General features: G+C 44.5%; 1 protein-coding gene across 6 annotated transcripts in view; it reads left to right on the plus strand.

The window, feature by feature from the left end:
* The window catches only part of RASSF8 (Ras association domain family member 8), a 73,014-nt gene extending 58,513 nt beyond the window's left edge, over positions 1–14,501 (plus strand). For all 6 annotated transcript variants that reach the window (XM_086885003.1, XM_086885004.1, XM_086885008.1 and 3 more), the window contains 3 exons: positions 6,193–7,082; positions 9,037–9,181; positions 10,263–14,501. In XM_086885003.1, coding sequence (XP_086741129.1) covers positions 6,193–7,082; positions 9,037–9,181; positions 10,263–10,384 — 1,157 coding nt within the window. In that variant the 3' untranslated portion in view covers positions 10,385–14,501. The remainder of the gene's footprint in view (positions 1–6,192; positions 7,083–9,036; positions 9,182–10,262) is intronic.
* The last annotated feature ends 8,658 nt before the right edge of the window (positions 14,502–23,159 follow it).

Consider the following 23,159-nt stretch of genomic DNA (forward strand, 5'->3'; position numbering starts at 1 on the left):
TTCACATATTAAGAGTTCTTAGAAGATTTTTACCCACATACAGTTACTTTTTCTTTGCACTGCCTTGTTAGGGCTGGAAGGCTGTCTCTGGGAAACCAAGTGGGTCAGGAAGCTGTATCCATGTTGTGGAGGGTGTGTATTTTTCAGTGCTCTGGGCAGTCTGGGTTTGGCTTGAGCCGAGTGTTGGCAGGTCTGGCTTTACCTCCATGGAGACCTGAGTGCAGGCAGGTCACAGTGTGTTTATTCTTATTATGCACTGTGATAAGTCTGGGGTGCTCATTCAGATTCAGCTCAAGACTGAGACTAGTGCAACTTCCCTTTTAGTGTGGCTGTCTTAAAACTTCTGTCTTAGGTGCAGATTTTCTTTTCTTAACTTATTTTTTTTTCCCCCAAGACTGTCCAGAGTGCCACCTTGCAGGGCAGGCCCTTGGCACAGCTGCTGTGCAGCAGAGGTGATGGGACCCCTGGGGAAAATGGGAGCTAGGAATATGCCTGACAGAGAGCTTTCCTGGCACTGAGTGCATCCTGGTGGTCTCAGGGAAAGAGGAGAAACTGGGAGCGAGGCTGCATTGAAGGGTTTGAGAGCAAATCCTGTGAGGAGTGGCTGAAGGAGCTGGGGCACTCAGCCTGGAGAAAAGGAGGCTCAGGGGGGACCTTTTTGGCTCTGCACAACTCCCTGACAGGAGGGTGCAGCCAGAGGAAGTTGGGGTCTGCTCCCAGGGAACAAGGAACAGGACAAGAGGGAATGGCCTCAAGCTGTGCCAGGGAAGGTTCAGGCTAGACACAACAGGGATTTCTTCATGGAAAAGGTTGTTAAGCATTGGAAGGAGCTGCTCATGCAGTTTTGGATTCCCTGTCTCTGGAAGTGCCCAGGGAATGACTGGATGTGGCACTCATTGCTCTGGGATGGGTGGCAAAGTGGGTATCAGGCATACCTTGGGCTCAATTTTCCAGCCTAAATGATTCTATCACCTGTGGTGACACAGACCTGCTCCTGCCCACCCCAACCCCTTTTCTAGAGAAGGAGAGGTACCCTCCTGTTTAAGAGTGCTCCTCTCACCACTTTTCCCAGAAATGAGACCAGGGCAATGAGTCACCTGCTTGCACTGACTCACTGCTGTAGGTCCTGGCTCTGAAGCATGGGCGACACTTAATGGAAAGATGCATCTTGCTTGGTGCTTGGCCTAAACATTTGTAGCCTGATGGGAATGATAAGGCACAGGTACATTTTTTCATGGTGTATATAATACTACCTGCATAGAAAAAAAAAAAAAAAAAAAAATGTAGTGCCTGAAATGCTTTGCTTGTAGAGGATGATAGACATTTGGGTGTGAGTAATGGGATGAATCATTTCTGTCCTGAAAAAGGGAACTGATGACCTCTCACTGCCAAGAGTGTTGCTACTGCTGCTTTCCTTTGGAGTTTCATTTTCACTTTTGGCAGCAGAAGTGGTTGCTCTGTCTACTATGTCAGCTGCAAATATTAAAGCATATAGAGAAGCTTAAAGTGAGTAATGTTGTCCTATTACCTTCATGGACTGTAACTTAAAAACCTACCTCTTGAGAGTCTAAAAAAATGTTCATTACCTAGTACCTATATTTCATTAGTTTAATCACTGTTCATTGTGATGGAATCTATGTTTAAATTAGCAAATTACATCAATCCCAAGCTAAGACTACAGTGGTTGGGCACATAGCCTGGGCACTTGGGTCCAGAGCTTGTGTTTGGCTGTGCAGCAGAGCCAGATCTAGGACACCGAGTGCATTTTGCCATTTAATGTCACAAGATATCCAGGTTCAAACCACTCATGACAGCTTTTTGCAGGTTGTCAGAACATCAGCATTCTGGAGTCCATATATATTTCCTTTTTTGATGTCTCTCAATTTTGAAATAAATTATTCTTTTGAAGGTGTTCCTGTATTAATAGAACCTGTGATAGGTTTGTATGCTGAGGGAGCTGCAGGTGGAAACTTAACCTGTTAACCTTGACACTGCCCTTTGTGCAGCTGCAGTGTGCTTTAGGGATGTAAATATGTATCTGCTTCTGTTATTATCTTCTTGTCATTTGCTATCTTCAAAACAGATACAATTTCTTGGTGATTGTTTTAAGATGGTAATACCATATGGTACATGTAGGGTCCCCATTCTGGGGACCATGTAGTAACCACAGAATCACAGAATGGCATGAAATTTAAAGGACCCTAAAGATCATCCCATTCCAATCCCTTGCCATGGGCAGGGACACCTGCCACTATCCCAGCTTGCTCAGAGCCCCATCTGCCTTGGACACTGCCAGCAATGGGGCAGCCACAGCTTCTCTGGGCAACCTGGGCCAGGGCTCAGCACCCTCACAGGGAACAATTTCTTCCTCATATCCAACCTAAACGTTCTCTGTGTCACTGTGAAGCCATTGTCCCTTGTCCTGTCACTCCAGGCCCTTGTCAAGAGTCTCTCTCCATCTTTCCTGTGCGTTCCCTTCAGGCACTGCAAGGCCACAATGAGCTCACCCCAAAGCCTTCTCTTCCCCAGGCTGAACAATCCCAATTGTTCCCTCAGCCTTTCCTCCCAGCAGAGCTGCTCCATCCCTCTGATGCCCTTGGTGTCCCTGCTGTGGCCTGGCTGCAGCAGCTCCCTGTCCTTCCTGTGCTGGGCCCAGGGCTGGATGCAGCCCTGCAGGGGGGGCTCAGCAGAGCCAGGCAGAACTGCCTTTCCCCTGCTGCCCATGAAGTAGCTGGACCTGAAATACAGTGCGGAGGTTCTGTGCTTTCTCCAGCACTTGAATCCCTGTTTTCTGAAGAGGAAACCAAAAAACGTAGCATTGCTTGTGCTGTTTTTGCCTGTCTGGATGGTTTTCTCTACCATTCCTATCAATACTAGGCTTTGTAGTCCAATATGTTCTAGTTGCAGTTAAAGAAAAGTTTTATTTCAGAAGTTTTAGGGGTATTCACTGCTGAACTGGTCACTGAACCTTCCCTGGAGATACTGCAAAATTCTGGGTGGGATTCAATATAATACTCAGCTGGGAGAAACACACTGCAATTTAAGGAATGCCATACATTGCTGATACATGGCCATCACCTGAATGCAATTGTAACTTAGTTTTTGAATAATAATAAGGTTGCATGAATGAAGGTGGACTGAGTTCTGCCAGGTGCTTTTTGTGTTTAGAAGCTTGTGACGACACACAGGGCAAGAAGCAGCATGCAGGTGTCGAGCTGCTCCTCATCAACAACCCAGGCAAGCTGCTTTCTCCCTGTCAGTGGTGGCTACACATCAAAACCAGCAGTTTGCTACAGGGACGCCTGTGTTCTGAAATACTCTGTCATTAGTTCTGAATTAACTCATTCACCCTTTCATTTGTGAATTAATCCCCTCTAATGCAGGCAAACATCACAGTTGTGGTTGTCTCGGTATTGTTAATCTGCGTCATGCACAGGCTGAGCACTAGACCTGGGCAATGATCTCGGAAGAGAACAGCTTTGTTTTAGAGCAGTCCTGAGCCCCAGGTGTGGTTGTTGAACTGTGCAAGTATTACTTCTACAAAACACTTTCTTTTATGTGGAACTTGAGTGCTGAGTTCATTATTTAGGGCTGCGTGTTGGTTTGGAACCCTAAGTTAAGATGAAAATACTTCTTGGCAAGTCTATGCTTAATTCTTTAATTTACTTTTGGTCAAGGTTGTTAGAGCTTTATTTTCTTCCCCCCTCTTTTTTATTTTCCTTTTTTTCCTTTTGTCTCCTGTTACATTTCTTTTAAGTAATGAATTTAATAGCAGAGTGAATAGAAACTGCTCTCTGCTCGCTCCCCTAGTGGTACCTACTTCAGTTTGCAATTTCAGGACTTCTTTGAACTTGACTGCTTCTGACACAACATGAACATTAGTAGCACAACTATGATTACAAGCTGGAAACTTCTAAGATGAACAAAACAGAGCAGTGAAGTGCAGCCTTTGTCCTGGGGTATGTTTTTATTTAATTTCTCTTATTGTTCATATGCTATGGCAAACAGTAGTAGGTTTATTTTTCCTGTAACAATACCAATGCCTACTACAAACTACAAGTCTTCATGGATCAATTTGCAATATTGTGAGTTAGCAAAATTCTCTCACTTTATACCATATACCTTTATAAACTTAATTTTAAAGAATTTTATTAAAATAAGCCTTAAATATCTTTCTGAGAGTGTTTGCCAAGCATGTTAGTATGCTGATAGGTTTGGGGTTTTTTTTCCCTCTTTTTTTTTTCCCCAGTCCCTACCCCCAGATATAATATTATACATTATATAATAATTAATTTATATGGCATTCAGGTTGGTGGATTGCTGTTCTCATGCTGCCTGCCTTGTTTTGCTGACTTTCATCAGCTAAATCTTTCAGCCCTCACTCCTAACTTGGAAGTGAATGTGGACATTTTGGTCTCTGACTATGCCAACCAATTCCTCTGGGATGAGCCAAAGCCACCTGTTCTACAGGTGGTGCCTCTGCAGACAATTTTTGTTCTTATTCTTTGCTTTGGGAGTTAATTGTGAGAAAGGGAGAGCACAGGAACATTTCCAACACAAGTAGTTGTAGCTCCGGAAGCTCTTCAGAAGGCAGTGTCTGATTCTAAAGGGGTGCACAGTGCGTTAATCACCACAGTGCAGCTTGTTTCCTATATACCTGAAGTGAGGAGTTCATGTGAGTGTTATGACTGGAGGTCACAGATCTCCAGCCTGAGATTAGGATGTTTTTGTCCTTTTGAGAAAAATGTGAGGATTGGGCAGGTAGTACAAGGTAAGGGAACACACTGAATGCATTACCACTGATAACTACATTTCTTCCAACTCTTCCCTTCTATAGTTGCATATATGACAGATATTTCAGGCTTTTATGTGCTGGAATAAATAACTTGAATGATCATTCCTCATGAAAATGAATGTGGGTAATGCATTAAAGTAGCTAATGATGTTTTTAAGGTTAATGGCAATTGTGGAGCTGTTCAGAAATTCATTGGCATCAAATGCTTTAAAAGCAGTTGATCTTTCCCATCTTTTTGTAAATAATGTTGTAGCTTTTAAGTGAGGTTACTTTAATAGGGGAAGCTCTTCTGGAATGGGAGAATGCTATATTTCAGAATAGTGTGAGTGCTTAGAAAAATATCCCATAAGGGGCACTGGAGGAGGAAGACTGCTGAGCTGAATTTAAGTGCGTTTGATAAGAGCAAAAATGAAGCCATGAACCTAAGTAGTATTGTCAATAGAGCGCTCAGAAAAACTTTCAACACTTAGAGGAAAGGACTCGAGCTTCTTCCTGAAGGCTGAGTTGCCCCAGTGGGGATTTGGGAGCTGCTGTTGCAGATGACAAGATTGTGGAGGGACCCCGATTGCTTGTTTGCAGTTTAGGCAGCCTCTGCTGCTCTCCTCAGTGAAGATTTGTCACATCAGCAGCACTGCCATGGGCACCACAGGCTGTGGCCCAGGCTGGATCAGCGTCTGAGGGCACGAACAGGGGACTGAGGCTCTGTCAGTCATTAACAGCTGCCTCTGATTGATGGAAGTTTAACAGCAAACACACTGCCTCCACATTTGACATTTTTACATGGCTGTATGAAAAATGTGGGACTCCTTGTTTTCTTGGTCTAGAGGTTTGCATTGGGTGTATTTATGTGGTGGTTACCAACACTGCTGGGTCGCTTGCTTTATTCTTTCCTGTGAGGGTGGTGAGGCCCTGGCACAGGTTGCCCAGAGAAGCTGTGGCTGCCCCTGGATCCCTGGCAGTGTTCCAGGCCAGGCTGGATGTGGCTCTGAGCAAGCTGGGATAGTGGCAGGTGGCCCTGCCCATGGCAGGGGGGTGGAACTGGATGATCTTTAGGTCCATTCCAACACAAACCGTAGTGTGATTCCATGAATAGGGTCCTCCCAGCCTGGCGGCAGCCCCGGGGTTGCGCAGTTCTGCCGGTTCTCACGGTGTCAATCCTTCACTGCTGCCGCTCCCGCCCTGCGCAGAGGGGGTTTGGAGGCGAACTCGGTGATGTGCGGGCACCGTGAGTGAGGCAGCGTCTGCTGCGACACGGGCAGGTGCTCTGAAGCAGCCTGTGGGGGGCGGGAGGGTCCCGTCCCGCCGTGTCCCGCCGTGTCCCGGTGCCGTCCCTCACGGGCGGAGCGCGGCGCGGTGGCGCCCCCCCGCGGCCGCGCTGACGCTGTGCTCCCTTGCAGGGCGCACCGGGCGCTACACGCTGATCGAGAAGTGGCGGGACACGGAGCGGCACCTGGCGCCGCACGAGAACCCCATCGTGTCCCTCAACAAGTGGGGACAGTACGCCAGCGACGTGCAGCTGATCCTGCGGCGCACCGGGCCCTCCCTGAGCGAGCGGCCCACGTCGGACAGCGTGGCGCGCATCCCCGAGAGGACTCTGTACCGCCAGAGCTTGCCGCCCCTGGCCAAGCTGAGGCCGCCCGGGGACAAGGCCATGAAGAGGAGAGAGCCGAAAAGGAAATCCCTCACCTTCACCGGTGGCGCCAAGGGGCTGATGGACATCTTCGGGAAGAGCAAGGAATCCGAGTTCAAGCAAAAGGTGCTCAACAACTGTAAAACAACAGCGGACGAGTTGAAGAAACTGATCCACCTCCAGACGGAGAAGCTTCAGTGCATCGAGAAGCAGCTGGAGTCCAACGAAGCCGAGATCCGCTACTGGGAGCAAAAGTACAATGCCAGCCTGGAAGAAGAAATCCTCAAACTGGAGCAGAAGATCAAACGGAATGAAGTGGAGATTGAAGAGGAAGAGTTCTGGGAAAACGAGCTGCAGATCGAACAGGAGAATGAAAAGCAGCTGACGGAGCAGCTACAGGAGATGAGGCAGAGGATCCTGGAGTGTGAGAGCAAGCTCAAGGACTATGTGTCTCAGATCCACAACATGGAGAGTGGCCTTGAAGCAGAGAAGCTACAGCGGGAAGTTCAAGAGTCCCAAGTAAATGAAGAAGAGGTCAAGGAAAAGATCGAGAAGGTGAAGGGAGAAATTGATATTCAGGGCCAGCAAAGCCTGAGATTGGAAAATGGCATTAAAGCGGTAGAAAGGTCTTTGGGCCAAGCTACCAAGCGATTACAGGTAAGACTGTCTTTTTATCCATAGCTAGAGACAGTCAAAGACTGTGACAAATTTTTCTTACACAAATCTGAAGCCCATGAAAGAAAACACAAGAAAGTTTCCAAAGTGAATCAGGGTAAAAGGGGGAAAGTGTTGCTTTCATTTTCAAAATGCATTTCAGTTTGTGGGTTGTTTTTTTGAAGAGCAGACAGTTTTTATTTCACCTGTGTTTAAACTTGCTCATTTAAACTGTCTGAGAAGAAAAGCAGTAATTTGCACCATCGTAGCCTTTTCTGGGGATAAACTTATGATCTTTGATAGGTTTGTCTGCCACCAAAAGAGATGAATTACAAACAACAGTCCAAAAGCAGCACCTGGAAAGGTACAGAGCTAAAAGTAAAGTACCTGCAACCTTGTAGGGCTTTGGTTTTAAAGAACAGCATCCCTTTTTTCCTGCCTGACTCGCTGATGCTCAGGATTTTATTTTCTCTACACCTCAGGCATTTGTGGCACATGTGTCTAAAGAGAATCCAGTCCCTGTTTCCTTGCTAAAGTTAATGATATAAATTGGAACGTGATAGAGCATGAAGGAATAAAGGAACTCCAGCTGCTGGCTGGATGAGGTGGAGGAAAGATTGGCGCTCCTGAGATTTTTATGTGCCACGTAAGGTAGTCCTAAGGCACCATGCTGTTTGTGGTTGGAGTTGTAGTTCTTCCTGATTCCCAGGATTCACAATTAGTATATTCTGCAGTGGCATTAAGGTGATTCCACTGTGAATATGTAAGAGGATTTTGTATCCTTACTCCTACCTTAGAACCATGTCAGTATGAGCTTTCTTTACTAGATGATGAGGGGGAAAAAAGCAATCTTCTAATCCAAAGCAAAATGGATGAAAACTGTAAGCAGTTTTGGCCATGTTTATCTATGCTAAGTTTCTAGGCATGCTGTGCTTAAGGATTTGCACTGATAGAAAGGTTCAAGTCTTCTTTATGTGTTTTATCTATCCTCAGTCACATTTACTGAGGCTATGATGGAGTTCAAAATATTTCTGGCTTGGTTCTTTTCGTAGTCTAGGTTTTCTTGGGAAAGTTCCCATTCAGTTCAGATCTTCCAATCTTGTTCTAAGCCTAAAGGTGCACAAATCTGGAAGTCCACAAGAAAATAAACTGAGCTCTGCATTATGAAGCTTGGCAGGGGAGGAAATAGACAAATATTTTATTGTGTACCTAAAGTTATAGATATCTGCTAAAGCGGCTCAGTATCTGTGTGTGGGAATAATAATAGTCCAAGACTGTTGTAATCTAGCAGAGCTGTAAGTTTTGCATATTGTGACAGAAGTGCATAGAAAGATCCTAAATGATCATCTGTGCTGTGAAGGGGTGGGGAACCAGCCAGGCTTTGGCTTCATTGCTCAAAACCCTTGCAGAATGAGAAGGTTCTGGCCAAAAAAGTTTAAATAGAAAATACAAATAATAAGAAGAGAAAATAATTTTACTCCTTTTAAAATCAGAATAATTAAATGAGCTGTCTAGGCCATACTAGACACTTCAGGAAGAAGTAAGACTTGGTGCCAGACTGCTGCTGCCCAGTTGATTATTTTTTCAGCATTCACACTATTATCTTTATATGCTGGTGTGCCAAAGTTTTTCTCGGTGGTACGAGAAACAGCTGCTAGTCATCCGAGAAGCAATATAAAAATAAAATACATTAAGAAAAGCCCAATTAGGGTCATGGGTTGGACTTCATGATCTCAGAGGTCTTTTCCATCTAATTGCTTCTGTGATTCTAGTAAGTGCTAGTTGACTCACTTTATAAAATACAAGATTAAAATACCTTTCAATTTTTGAATTTGCATTTGAGCTTTAAAAACTCGAGGCTTTCTCATCAAAAGGAGAAGCGTTAGTTGCCCGGCTGTCAATATGGTCATGAAATGCTGCTTTACTTGCTCAGCAGATGTTTTCTGTTTCCTGGCAGGACAGGGAACAAGAACTGGAGCAACTGACCAAGGAGCTGCGCCAGGTGAACCTGCAGCAGTTCATCCAGCAAACCGGAACCAAGGTGACGGTGCTGCCGGCAGACCCCATGGAGGTGGAGGCCCCACATGTGGAGCTCGAGAGAGGTGCAGCCCTCGGAATGCTTTCAGAGGGAGGGAAGGAGGGAGAAGGGGCGGGCAGTGCCTTTACTGCTGCTTAATGCTGGCACTCCTGGCGAAGTGAATGCTCCCTTAGCGAAGGCATTAGTAAAACACTATGAGAGCCGCACTGTTGAATACTTCTTTTCATTCCAAAGGTTTAGCAGGCTCTAAATAAAGAGCAGCATGTGGAGAACTTCTCTCCCACTGTGCCGGGGCATGCGTTTGTCCCATCAGCAACGCATTAAGCCTGCAGCTTTCAAGAGTGGCCGCCATGGCTGGCTGCCAGCACGGAACGTGATCGTACCTCTGACATTGCTGTTCATCTGGGTTCTTCTTCTTCTGGTGGGGAGGTTGTCAAAGCGGAAAAAGGAATGTGTCTGGATCCCAAGAAATCCCAGACAGCAGCCACACGGGAATAGGAGCCAATCCAGCTGGGCTGCCAGCCATGCAGAAGCCCTGCACAGATGGCTGTTACGGCGGGTGCGAATTGACTTTGCCCCCAGTGAGATCAGTGCAGCCTGCACGTGCCCACATCTGCATTCAGAATTCCCTGGGCAGAACCACGGAGAGTTTTGAATGCGTGTCAGAGCTGCAGCACCAGCACAGTCGTGTGCTTTTTCCAGGGCTCTGCTTCCAAGGGGTTCTTTGTTTTGGCATTCTCCTGTGCTGGGTCTGTCCCTCTGCTCAGAAAACTTTAAAACCAAAAGGCACGGGGAGGGCAAGGGGATGGGGAGAGAAGAAAAGACAACCAGGCCTACAAATGCAGCACTTGTATGATGAACTCTTTTAAGTGGACAGGAAGCTGAAGCTTTGAGTTATGTTACAGATTCAAGCTCTTCCTGCGCATCACCACATAAGTGTGTGTCTGTGTACGTGTTTCTCATGGGAGGGTAATTCTTCTGTGTGGGTTTTGTTCTGTTTTGAAATAAGTAGGAAGTGTGCACCTTAGATCTTCTCACTTCCTATTCAGGCACTTCAGTAGTTTGTTACACGTGGAATTAGTTTTTTGTAGGAGGAGAGGTGTACCCCTGCTGGTGACTTTTCTAATTGCCTTTTTCTCATGCAGAGCCAACCTTTCAGTCTGGGTCACTGAAGCGCCCCGGCTCATCGAGGCAACTCCCCAGTAACCTTCGGATCCTACAGAACCCCCTGTCATCTGGTTTTAACCCGGAGGGCATTTATGTATGACAGTACATACCTCTTCTAGAGAGGACCTAGCAAGGTACCCTGGACAAGATACACTTTATTTTATTCTGCCAATGATGAATGGAAGAAGTTTGTCTTGTTTTGTTTTTTTGTTACACCACCGTGTGATTTTTTTCTTCTTCCTCCAACACTACTTGGAGCCATACCCTGTGCACTGATGCTAAAGAGACAGGAACTGTCTCAGTTCATAACTGGCAAGGATGACCTTGCTGTCAACACAGCTTGAGTGCAAAAACCTTCATTGTTTTTGCCACTTCAGAAGTGTTTGGGAAAGTATTGTTCCTTGTATAGGCATAAATGGAAGACTGAGAGTGAAGGAAACTGTGTATGCAACTTATCTGAGGTTTAATTTATTCCCTTTAGTCAATGGACCTGTGAATGTTGACCTTTTATATTTTTATTTTTAACTTGTGAATTATCACGTATGGCTGTGTATCAGTCTGATGAGGTGACTTTAATTTGTGTGTACCAACATTCCCCATCTGATCAAGTACAGCAACCTGCAATGCAGAGTTCTGAGGGGTGCTGAACCATTGCAGTGGTTTCTCACCACTAACTTTGTTCATTTCTGTCATGGGTCATCATATGTCATGTTCCATCCATTGCTACCTTTTAAGGCTTGAAAAGTGAGCTTGTGGGATTTACTTGCTATTGTATCTGCCTTGAATGAAGCACCTAGTGTTCAAAAGATTTATGGATTTTAAACCTTGGCTTGGTAAAAATATTTCCAGCATATGATTGAGGATGCACTAGTTAGATGATATTTTATTATATAGAATGTATATTTGAAATATTTTGCCACATTGTATATGCCTTTTGAGAAAAGAACAATGTAAGAAGTTGTCTTCATATATCTTACCAAAAGAGAGTAGGAGGCTTTCACTGTGTGTGATTTTGTACTTCATTTTTTTCACTAGCCATTACAGTGTTGTTGTTTTGTTGCAAATCTTGCTGTTGGAGGGGAAGAAAGACACAACACAAATAAGTATCCACTTCCAACCTTCCAGAATCCACTCAAGTTTGGTGAAGGGAAGAATCCTGGCAGAGTCCTGTGAAGTTCATAGCAGTTCTTATTGATAGGAGTGAGGCCAGGATTTCATTCAGCTCCCTGGTGGAGACATTTGGTCCCTTTGAAAGACAGTCACTTACAGAATGTAAAGCTTCCAAGCAGAAGATTGACACATTTGGTGGCCATTTCTCACAAAACATATGAAAAGAGAACATTATCACATCTTGATGTTGCTCTAATGCAATCAAAGCTAAGAAAGAATTAGACAAAAAGGGTTCCCTGCAGAAAGTATCCACTCCCAAATAGATCGTTGGTTGCAGGCCTTGAAGTGAGATTGTTGCAGGGGACACCAGGTTTGTGGAGAAAGGGACTGGCATCAGTGGAACACATTGTAAGCGTTGGGGGCTGACCTCATGGATGAGTTAGGGATGGGCCTTCCCTAGATTAGATTTCCTGTTCTAACAGCAACTCACAGCATCATCCCCACCTTGGAGATGCCCAGGGAATGAAGGGGCACACTGTGCCCTCACTGCAGTGCTGAAGACTTGGGCTCCTGATGTCCTCCTTGGCAGGGTCAGGATTTTACCACTACTAGGAAACGCCAAGCTTTTAGCCATAGAGAAATACTCCTAGCATCCTCTTCTGTTGATTCACTGATGTGCAGATAAATGTTAATTTAAGTCTCTTTTTCTAAAAAAGGAGCTTCCTGACAAATGGAAGTTTTAAAAGATATAGCAGAAGATGAAGGATTCTTGAGTGTTTAATGCATTTTTTTCTTTTTCCTTTCCACTTATTAATGGCACCATATATTCTAAAAATGCTGCTGTATTTAGATTAACAGCAACAGATAAGGCTGTGAATATATAAAGGACCTTTCCAAATGGACTCTGAATTTTTACTGTTTAACTTATCAGGCCATTTTTTTTTTCATCTTCCCTTGTGAGCAAACTGGAAAATGAGATATTCCTACCTGAGGAACCTTTGCAGTGCTCACCCATTTTACTGTTAGTTTATCACAATTCTGTGCTCATGTTTACTGTGCCCATAACTTTGTATTAAAAAAAAAAAAGAAAAAAGAAAGAATGTGTGTATATATATATATATATATATATATAAAGTGTAAAATATACATAGTTTGGGGACAATATCTGTCCAAGGTACTTGAGCATATATGCCTTACATTCTGGGTTCAATTTACAGAAATTAAATGGCCCTCTCCAGTGGATATCTTGCATCTTCAGCACCTCTTGATGTTAGAGAACTGAGGCACTCAGCACCTTGCAAAGTCTGGCCCAAATTATGCTGCATCGGGGTGGGGGGAAAAGGTCTTGTCCTGAGATGAAGTATTTTTAAAGGAGATCAGCATATTTACCCCAGCTAATGATTTTGTCATATTCTGTGACTGGTTCATCTCCCACAGATGTCGGTTTGGGCTCTCTTTCTCTGCCAGGTTATTCTGTAAGACAGAAGGAGAACAAAAAGGATTAAAAGGAAGAGTAAGAGCAGCTTTGGAGGGCTTGAATTACAGCTTTTTCATAGAATCAAGGGAAGTATTTGCCTTTTGAGTAATAAAGTAGCACCTGCTGACTGTAGCAGCTGTTGGACACAGGGGCCAGCCTGGAGCTGGCTCAGGAGTGACCACTGCAGCACCCCTTGAGTGGTCCCTCCTTGCCAGGGCTTTGGCACATGTCAAGGTGATCTGAAAAATGTTGGCAGCTTCAGCCACTCCTGTGGCCAAGGAGAGGCTTTGGTATCCAGACCTGCCAGTTGTGAGACACTGACAAATTCCCCTGCCCCCACCATACTCCTCTTGCTTATTGAATTTCACCCAGGCTGAAGTTCCGTAGCATTTTCACCCTCTCTGTAAATAAACCAAAAAGAAATGGCATGCCCTTGCATTAAATGTGAATTGACTCATGTGTAACAGTCAGAAAAATTCCTCACACTACAGCATTTAGAATTTCGCTTCTGATCAACTGCAGAAACTCACTCTTTCTTTACAACTGTACAAAAAGTCCATTTTCAGAAGTGTTCCAAACCTCCTGGGGCATTAGCAGAAAGGAAGCTACACTTACTAATTTTAACAAGTGCCATATTATTTATTGGGCAGCATGATAAAAATGGGGTTTTTTGCTTGCATTATATAGTTGAATACACAAGCACTATTTTCCAGTGCACAGGGAATTTATATGGAGAACTCCTGTAATTTATTACTAATGGAAATTAACTGTGTTACCTCTCTCATCCATGAGGATACAGTTTATTTTTGCTGGAGATGCTAAGTTGTTAGGGGAAAAGAGGGGGGTGACCATCTGAAAAGCCAGTAGGTTAAGGCTAAGGTGAACTGAATGCATGAGCAAGGGAGAAACCAAGTCCCACTCTGACAAGTCAGCTCCCAGTTTCTTTCAGTGGGACTTAGGTTCCCAAGTGCCTGAATTGCTTCTGGAAATGGTATTTTAGCTTTGAGATTGCTTGCTTTTCTAAAATCCTGACAAGCTTGGAGGAAGTTCTTGAAGAAGATAACTACCACTACTAGCATTAGCAATATGCAAACATATGAGGTAAGAGGGAAGAAGATCCTTCAGTGAAATAAAAATCTCTTCTTGGGGCAGCAATTGCCTTGTTTTTAGCATGAAGAGTATTGCATTATTTTAGTGAACTGGGATCATATGATCAAAGGAACATCGATCTTGTAATTTTTAGTGAGTTACCTTGAAGCATATAAATTCCTGATGTGCATTAACTTGAGTGAATTTGGCCTTAATGATACATGTAAATAACAAAACTGTATTCAGATATTTTTTTTTTCCAGAAAATAGTCTCTAATGGTCTGTACTGTATTAAAAAAAAAGTGTCGAAGTGTTACTTTTATATTACACCTCATTTTTTTGTTTTGTTTTGTTGTTTTTCGTTTGTTTTTGGTTTTTTTTTTAGAACATTGAAATGTGCATGTTTATTATGTTTGCTACAGTATTTTAATGTTTTGGATGAAGGCCATCACTTGTATGGAGATGACAAAACAATCATTCTGTCTATTTATTCAGTATTGCTGCTTAAAGTTTTCAAAATAAAGCTTTCAATGCCAACATAGTGACTGATTGAAAGCTGTTATAGCTCTCTTCAGGTGGGTTTTTTTTTCCTATGTTTGTAGAAAACTAAATAAGTGAAGCTTGGTGTATGAGCTGTTATACCAGCAAGGAATTACTGCAATAATACTGGGGAGCTGGGTGTAAGTGTGTGTAGTCAATACCAATGTAGGCATGCAGTGAATGCCTTTAGGTCTCTAAGTGGAGTGCTGAAGAATGTTAAATCTCTGTGGTCTTGCAAGCACTTTACACATGTGACCGAGTACTGGTTAGAGCTTTGTGCCCATGTGTGATGCTTGTGAGGGCAGAACAGGGGGGTCACAAAGGATCAACTCAGAGCCCTTTGAACCACACTGGATTTAAGGACATTCTTGAGTGTTTCACAGATGAGTTTCTGACTGGGACCTAAAAATGTTATGATTCAAAACCCTTTCAGTTGCAGCAAGGATGCTTCAAGTGTAGCTGGTACCTCTGAGAATTTTAGTAATTCTGAAATGGATCAAGTGTGCCTGCTGTACTTGTGAAGTGTGTCAGAATGCTGAGAGCATTCACCCTCACCGTCATCCCGTGAAACTGCTAACTAGGGGTTCTGGTTGGAACACTTGAGTTGCTGATGCTTTAACCTAGAGAAGCAACACAAACTGTAAAACACGAGTGAGCGTTTTATTACTGCTCCGCTTCAATGCAAGATGAAAATCTGTATTATATGTAACTATATTTTTTGTCATTTAAAAAGCTTCTATTTTTTATTATTCTCATGAATGGTTGACAAAAAATATTGGAGATGCTCCCATACAATAAATTCCCCTCTGAAACTTTGGGTCTTTACAGTTCATGGTTCGCTGGGATTGCACCGTTCATGTCGCGCATGTCTCACAACAGAGTTGTTGGAACTCTGTCACAGAATACCGGGCCTGAAGGCAGGGCTAAGGCCAAACTTGCTCTGTCCAGCTGAAACAATTCCAGAAATAGCCCTGTGTCCAGCATTAGGCCACAGGCACTCTCCTAAATGGCAATTTCCTTGAGGTGTGGGGCCTCTATGGCAGACAAGAGCTCCTTTACTGTAAATGTGCTGTAATCTCAATCAGATCAAGCCCAGGCACTGCAGGAGGGAAGAGGAGCTTGTTTTCAGCTGAGGAACTGTTACTAAAATTAACAGTAACCCTGAAATGACAGAATTGGTCAGTGACTCAGGGGAAGTGTAACTTAAAGCAAAGAGGCAGAGGTTCACTTGGAGGTGATCAGGGAGAGAAGCTGAATGTACAGATTCTTCCCACAACAAATGCAGGGTGCCCTGATGCTTCAGGGAGCAGAAAGAAATTAATCTTTGAACAAGAAGCAGAAGGCCTTTTAGGCCAGATTCAGGTCTAGGTACTGTGCTGAGACCAGACAGAGTGTGAAGCTTTCTCGAGATCATTTGAGCTAATCAAGGCTGGGAACTTGATGCAGCTGGAGACTTGTGATTTAAGCCATCCAAATGCAGTCCTTAGTCTAATATCCCAACAAATGGATTTTCCTAAGCTAACAGGAGCCTAATCTTATTAGATGTGAGGAGAAGTGAGCTAACAGTAGTGGCACTGTTGACTGGCAATAGGACAATGCCATGAACTCCACTGAAGCCCTAGCACGTGGCACTGTTGTTGTCAGGGCTGTGGAAGTTGTGGAGGCCCCGTGCTCCGAAAGGTGCCCTTTCCTGCTCCTGTGCCAGTCAGCTGGCTGGCTTTTGTGGTAACTAAGGTTTCCCAGTGTGCTCAGCAGAGACAGGGCTACAGCTGATGGTTCTGATCTTTCGCTTTGCCTTTAAAGAATGAAGTGTTGTATTTGTATGTGGCTGCTGCACCACTAGCTAGCTCAGTGTAACTGGACCACTAATAAGTTGCAAAACCAGACCAGATCAATGATCCATTTTGTTCAGAAGCCTGAATTCTTCTGCCTGTCATGCCTGTGTCAGCTAGGTAGTATTCCTTTATAAACCAAATTTTTAATGATTGTTTCAACTAAGATGTCTGGTGTCTGAAGTAGGGCTCAATGAACAGTGGTCCCCATTAATTGCCTTGCTTGAAAATTATATATTTGCTACCTTTGATATTGTAGCTAATGTTAATGAGTACTTTCTGGGTCAGACACTGCTTCATCATTAACTTTCTCCAGAAATACTGGATGGAGACAATCTCAATTGGTCTGTTTTGCTCCCTTTTTCCAGCATACAGTACCCATCCTTCCCCCATCCTTTGCAGTGAGCTCTGTGTGCTGTCCAGGGCTGACTGGAAAGGAGCCTCTTTGGCATCTGCTAGTGCAACAAGGAGATGATGCAATCAGAGCTGATAAACTTCCTGAGCAACCTCACCGCTTGTCTGAGCAACTCAGGCACTGTCAGTGTCCTTATGCCACTTCTGGCTCTGTGTGTTTCTCCTTCCTTGCTGCCACACAGGCAGCCCTGGAGCTTCACCCCCATGGAATCTGAAGTTTGATTTCTAGAGGCTTTTTGGATCTGAATGGGTGTGAAAAGGCCACAGGGATCTCTGGAAGAGTGAGTGTCATCACAGTGTCATCACACTTCTGTTCAGACATCTGGAAACTGATACAGGTGAAATACCACTACACCAGACTGCTTATTGTTTCAGCTACATGCTTTGTCTTGTTCTACCCCTCTGCAAAAGGAGGAAGATAGTTGGTAATTGGAGGACTTAGTTGGAAAACATAGCATAAAATATCTAATGTTCAATCTTGGGTCAAGTTGTAGGGAAGAAAGATTTTCTGTGTTTTATTTTTAATGAACAAAAGTTCAAAGAAAAAACATTCAGAAGAGTTTCAGCTGGGCTTGTGGAAAGTGTACTTAAAAACCCCACCTTATCCAGTGCAATACAAATTAGTGCCAGTGATTACCTGCCTGGGTATTTTTAAAAGGAGGGCTTCTGGTTAAAACAGAAACAACAACAAAAAGAAGAAATAAAAAAAAAAGGGGGGGGGGAGGGGGGGGAGGGTGATGGATGGAAGGGAGTAAGATGTGGACTAAGTAGAACACCTTTAACCTGATTTGTATTTGCCCTGTAGTCCCTTCCAGTGCTGGTGTGATGGAAAGTGAATCATGCAGCTTTGGAGCCAGTCACATGGTATCACAGAAGTACCATCAGGAGCTATTGCTAAAATGAAATTCAGGCCAGCCTTTAAGTGGGAAATAACTGGAATTTCTTCGTGGTTGCTTGTGGAGCTTCTCCTAAATTACTACCTGTCACAACTTTTATTGTGTGTATCAAACTGCTGTTGATGAAATGTTATGTGCCCAGAGCAGATGATTTGGCTTTAGCAGTCCCAATCAGCCTGAGGTGAACTTTGATCGGTGAGGTGGAACTGGCCCTCCTGGCACACTGAAGGGAAACCCCAGAGTGCCAGCTGACCTTTGACAACATTTTGTTGCTACAATATTGTCTTAAGCGTTTCCTTGACCTGGCAGACCTGCGGCGTGGCTGCCAAGACTATGACCTGGATTCTCCATTGTCACATCGCTTATGTCGCACACAAAATGAGCATGGAGGAGACGGTGACAGAGCAAATGAAAAAGGCAACAATGCCCATTAGCTGTAGGGCTGGGATGAAAGATTATGCCAGAGGCAGGAACCAGATAATCAGGTCTCCTCGACTGTGCCAACGCTGCAGTTCCCAGCAGGCCCACACGAGAGGGCAGCAGAACATGCAACAGCCATGCACTGCGATGGGGGAAGCAGGTTTTCTAGGAATGCACAGCACGTGATAGGGAATCGTGTAAGACACCCAACATTCCAACTTTAAATGTGTTCTTTCAGAAAGGACGCAGTAATACTTACAGAGAGATGTGTCTTATGCACAATGTCAGTGTAACTGATGCACAAATAATGTCATTCCTGCAGTTTCTGAGCAGGCCTGGAAGCTTTCTGAAACCTGTACAGATGTGGGTTGAAACATTCCATGTCAGATACTGTCCTGTGCCTTGGAAGCTCTTGTTTCATTTCCCAGCTCTGGCACAGATTTCCTGTGTGTGACCTTGGGCAAGCTACTATAATCCCTGTGGACCAGAGTCCCCAGCTGTAAGCCTGAGATAATACTGCCTCATCCCCTTTGACTTTGTCGATGTATACAGCAGACCTCGTGAGGAACAGCATCTCGATTCCTATTTGTTTGGCAAATAGTACTGAGCACAACGTGGTCCTGAACTTGGCTGTGCCATCCAGATACTGCAGCATGAAGTGTATTTTTGTATCCTACCAAGAAGTCGCTCAGAGTTAGCTTTACCGTGCAGTAAGAGCAAGATGCAGGTGTGCTGAGGGGAGCTGGGCATTTCTGAAGGTTAATTCTTGTTTAGTTTAAGTAGATTTCTTTTTCTAAAGGGGTAAAAAGGAAAAGCAAGTAAAGGAATAAAATTTCATTTCAACTTTTGCTCTTTTTGCAAAGTGCTGCTATTACCAGAGGCAGCCTAAATCCTTTTGCAAGTGCTGCTTGGGAGTGTGTTGTACCTAATCGATAGAAACAGTTGACTGAACAGGCTGAGATTTGCTTGGTGGTCCTAAACGTTCCAGTGTTTCCACAAGTCTTAGGACGTTCTAGCACTGTGCATGGAACCAGTAACGAATGTACCATGCCAGGCTGCCATCTCACAATTTTCCATTGATACCCAAGTGCCCTTTGGTATTAGTGGCTGAAGAGATAAAGCACACAAGAGTTAGATTTGTAGGAAGGTGCCTTTTTTTTGTTGTTTGCCAACTCCAAAGTGTTTTCTACATGCTCCAAATAATTTTAATTAACTAACAAATACCTCAGCTGCACTTATATCACAGTCTTGCCCAGATTGAGCACCCTTCAGCATGTCTGAGCACAGAGAGTCTCTGCTGCTCAGTTCTGAGGTCAAAGATCATTTAAAGATGTTGCCATCTGAACGCATTTGAAATAATAATTAGCGTAGCTGCTGGCATCTGACAGGGCAGTAAATAATCAGTCCTGCAGTACCTTATCTCATGTCCTGCTCAGTAAAGTTCTTGCTGCTACCTTTGTACATTATCTGAGGAACTTTACAGTAGGAGGCAACTACTTCTAGGAACATCTCCCTCCTTTGGTAGGAAGAATGGACTGCCCCCAGGGTGCAGTCACACGGGACAAGCACATAATTCAGGTTTTGTGAGCAACTGCAAAAGTGGGAGCCTGGGCAGTGTGAGTACCTTAACTTCCCTGTTCAGTGAGAGAAGACATTTTTACCAAGGAAAAAACTACTTTCTTATGTTACTATGACTATAAAAATGATCCCAGACATACAATTTTTATATATGAACATACATATAGGTGCATGCAGTCAACTCATTAGATGTCATTATCCCTTTTGTCAGCTTGGGAAACTAAAGCCCAGGAATGTGCAAGGCTTTGCCAGGAGGAGTACAAGCCCTTCATCTCCATGTACTGACTTTTGTACATGGGTCATTTGCTGAAATGTCTGTTCTGACCAACAAAAAGTTGTCCTGCAATGGTTCAGTCAGGCTGGGGGTCACCTAGCCTAACACTCTGCCTTGAGCTCTATAGATAGAGCTGACTGGGCACATGCAGCTCACTAGTGAACTACCCTTGGTGTGGCATTACCAAAATAACCTACTTGCAAAGGAAGCTTCCCCTAACCCTTCACTCAGGTTAAACCTCTTCCTGATAGCAGAGGATTTATATCCCTTTCTAATGAGAGCACTTCAAAAGAGGTGAGACTTATTCTCTCCTTTAGCAAGTGTTGCACCAGGTTTGACCAATAAAGATTTTACCTTTGAGATCTAATTGATTAATCTGTCTCAAACTTAAAACTTTGCAAAATCAGTATCTTCATTTACTGTTGATTTTAGCACACTGGTTTCAGCATATGCAGGAGTTCAGCTCCTTGCATGATTTGAGTCTGTTCTGATTTCCTCTTCAGGTAATTCTGCCTAGTTATTATATTATTATGTTATTGCTTCTGCTGTCAGCCCTAAACTACCACCATGCTGCCCCAGCCCAGGCAGCTTTGTTCCTGAAGGTACAAGTGGTGATCTCAGTGAAAAACAAAAGGCAGGGATATGCTGTACCTTCCCACTGCTCTGCCAGGCAGCTGAATTGTCCTCTACTCCTTGGAATGCACTGCCCTGGGGTTACTAAACTCAAGCAAGCCCATGACATTACTGTGTACTTTTAAAAGCAGGTATTGCAGACTCTGCATGTTCAGCAATCGTAGCAAACAGCTGGAGTCCTGGAAATGCCTTCTAGGCCTGGCAGGACGCTGATGGGAGTGTGCTTCCCATGGCTGGCTCCTGGGGCATGGCACACAGATTGCTCTCAAAGGTCATTTTAAATAACTGTACTTACCTCATCACTTAAAACACCGGCATTAGCCCTGTGACCAGTTAGGCATTTTTCAAAGCTACTTCACGTTTTGCAGACATGGATTAATCTTCTTGTTCTTGTTTCTGCACTCTCCAGAGCAAACTGCACTCCAAACACAACTTCTCTGCTGTGCCAAGGAGCAGGAACTTGTGCAGCCCAGGTTCATACAAACAGATTTTCCTTCGCAGACAGACTAGGAGTGCCCAGGATGATGACAGCTTGATAAGCAAAGGTAGCTCCTTCTCTCCTAGAGAACAGATGCTGAAGGGAACACAGAAAGCCTTAACTCTGGCCCTTGTCCACACACATTCCCATACCCTTCAGTTACCTTTGTAGCAGCTATTAAGGAATTTTTTTGCTTATTCTACACACTTTTCTAATTTTTAAGCATTTTTTTCCTAGTCATGTTGATTCATTTGCCTCTACACGTTTCATTTCTGACTTTACTCTGGGAAATGAAGTCCTGATGGCAGTGAATTCTGCATGACAGACCCTGTGTCCAAACCAGAGCATCTGTAAGAGTCTGCAACACTGGAGAAAAAAAAACCCACCTCACATTCGTGGTTTCGATTCCCTAACTCCCAGCACCTTCTCGCTGGAACAACAGAGGGCACCACTCCTCACACAAAGCGCTGGAAGAGGAGCAGCCCTGCCTTTGAGTCATGGTGCAGGACCCAGGGTGTTTATTGCTCAGTAGGTGATTGGGATTGAATATTCTTCCTCCTGCGAGGTTCACCTCTGCATCTCCTGCTCCCTGTGCCAAAAGCTGCTCTCAGAGATGTGCACACTGTTCCTCTTGGATCCTCTAGGACCTTGCCCTACTTTGCACAGGATGATTAAGCAGTTACAGAGAAATAGCTTTAGCCTGTTTGATTAGAACCTGCACTTGGGGAAGAGGAAACCACAGTGCCAGCTCCTACTTCTGCTCCCGTGAAGATCTGGTTTTATTCCAGTGAGTGTACAATATAAAATGCATAAACATGCAGCATATCAGGTCTGGAGCCTCAGTTTCTCCTCTCAGGTGGCTGTGTTACCTTTTGATCTTGTTGTTCCGTCCAACAGGTGCCACCGCATCAGTGCTGCTACCACCAACTTTTTGGAAGTAAAGGGACCTACAAGATGCTACAGGAAAGATGGAGGGAGACTATTTACAGGGCCTGGAGTGGCAGGACAAGGGGGAATGGCTTCACACCGACAGAGAGCAGGGTTAGATTGGATATTAGGAAGATATTCTTCCCTGTGAGGGTGGTAAGGCCCTAGCATAAGTTGCCCAGAGAATCTGTGGCTGCCCCTGGATCTTTGGAAAGTATCCAAGGCTAGGTTGAACGAGGCTTTGAGCAACCTGGGAGAGTGGAAGGTGTCCCTGCCCATGGCAGGGGAGTGGAACTGGATGGTGTTTAAAGTCCCTTCCAACCCAGGCCATTCTAGGATTCCATATCACAGTAACAACATTGTTATTTCAGAAGGATCTGAGTTTAAAAGCAGCCTCTACTAAGGTTTTCCTTGATTCATTAACCCTCCAGCTGGTGCCCTTGGGGGTTGTAAACCTCCTGATCTTTATTATTTTCTTTACAGAATTTGCATAATATGTACGTAATGTTGCATTCTGGTTGCTCAATGTGCATCGAGCAAAACTCTTGAATGCCAGGACTCTGAACGCCTTGCAGCCCTTTCTAAGAGGACAGGAGAAGTTTAGGTTGGACATTACAGAATCACAGAACGAGCTGAGTTGGAAGGGACCCACAAGGATCATCGAGCCCAACTCCTGTCCCTGCACACACAATCCCCTGTGTATATTCCATGCACACATGATCCACACATCGTATGCCCAAGAGCTGTCCAAAAGCTCCTGGAGCTGTCAGGCTTGGGACTTTGACCATTCCTGGAGAGCCTGTTCCTCTGGAGGAAGAACCTTTTCCTGACCTTTACCCCTCCCCTGACACAATTTAGGGCCATTCCCTCAGGTCCTGTCCCTGGTCACACAGAGCAGAGATCAGGGCCTGTCCCTCCTCTTCCCCTCGTGAGGAAGCTGCAGAACTGCGGTGAGCTCTGACCTCAGTCTGCTCTTCTCCAGCTGAACAGACCAAGTGCCCTCAGCTGCTCCTTGTGTGGCTTCACCTGCAGGCCCTTCACCCTCTCCATGTCCCTCCTCTGGACACTCTCTAGCAGGTTAATCTCTTTCCTACATTACAGTGAGCAAAACTGCACACAATAATCAGTGTGCAGTTACTCCGCAACAGTGCAGAGTAGGAAGAATTTGTTCAGGAAGAAAGGATGATCATACATCGGAATGGGCTGC

The sequence above is a fragment of the Cyanistes caeruleus genome, chromosome 4, assembly GCF_971803275.1.
Source record: "Cyanistes caeruleus chromosome 4, bCyaCae1.hap1.1, whole genome shotgun sequence".
In the NCBI taxonomy this organism is placed as follows: domain Eukaryota; kingdom Metazoa; phylum Chordata; class Aves; order Passeriformes; family Paridae; genus Cyanistes; species Cyanistes caeruleus.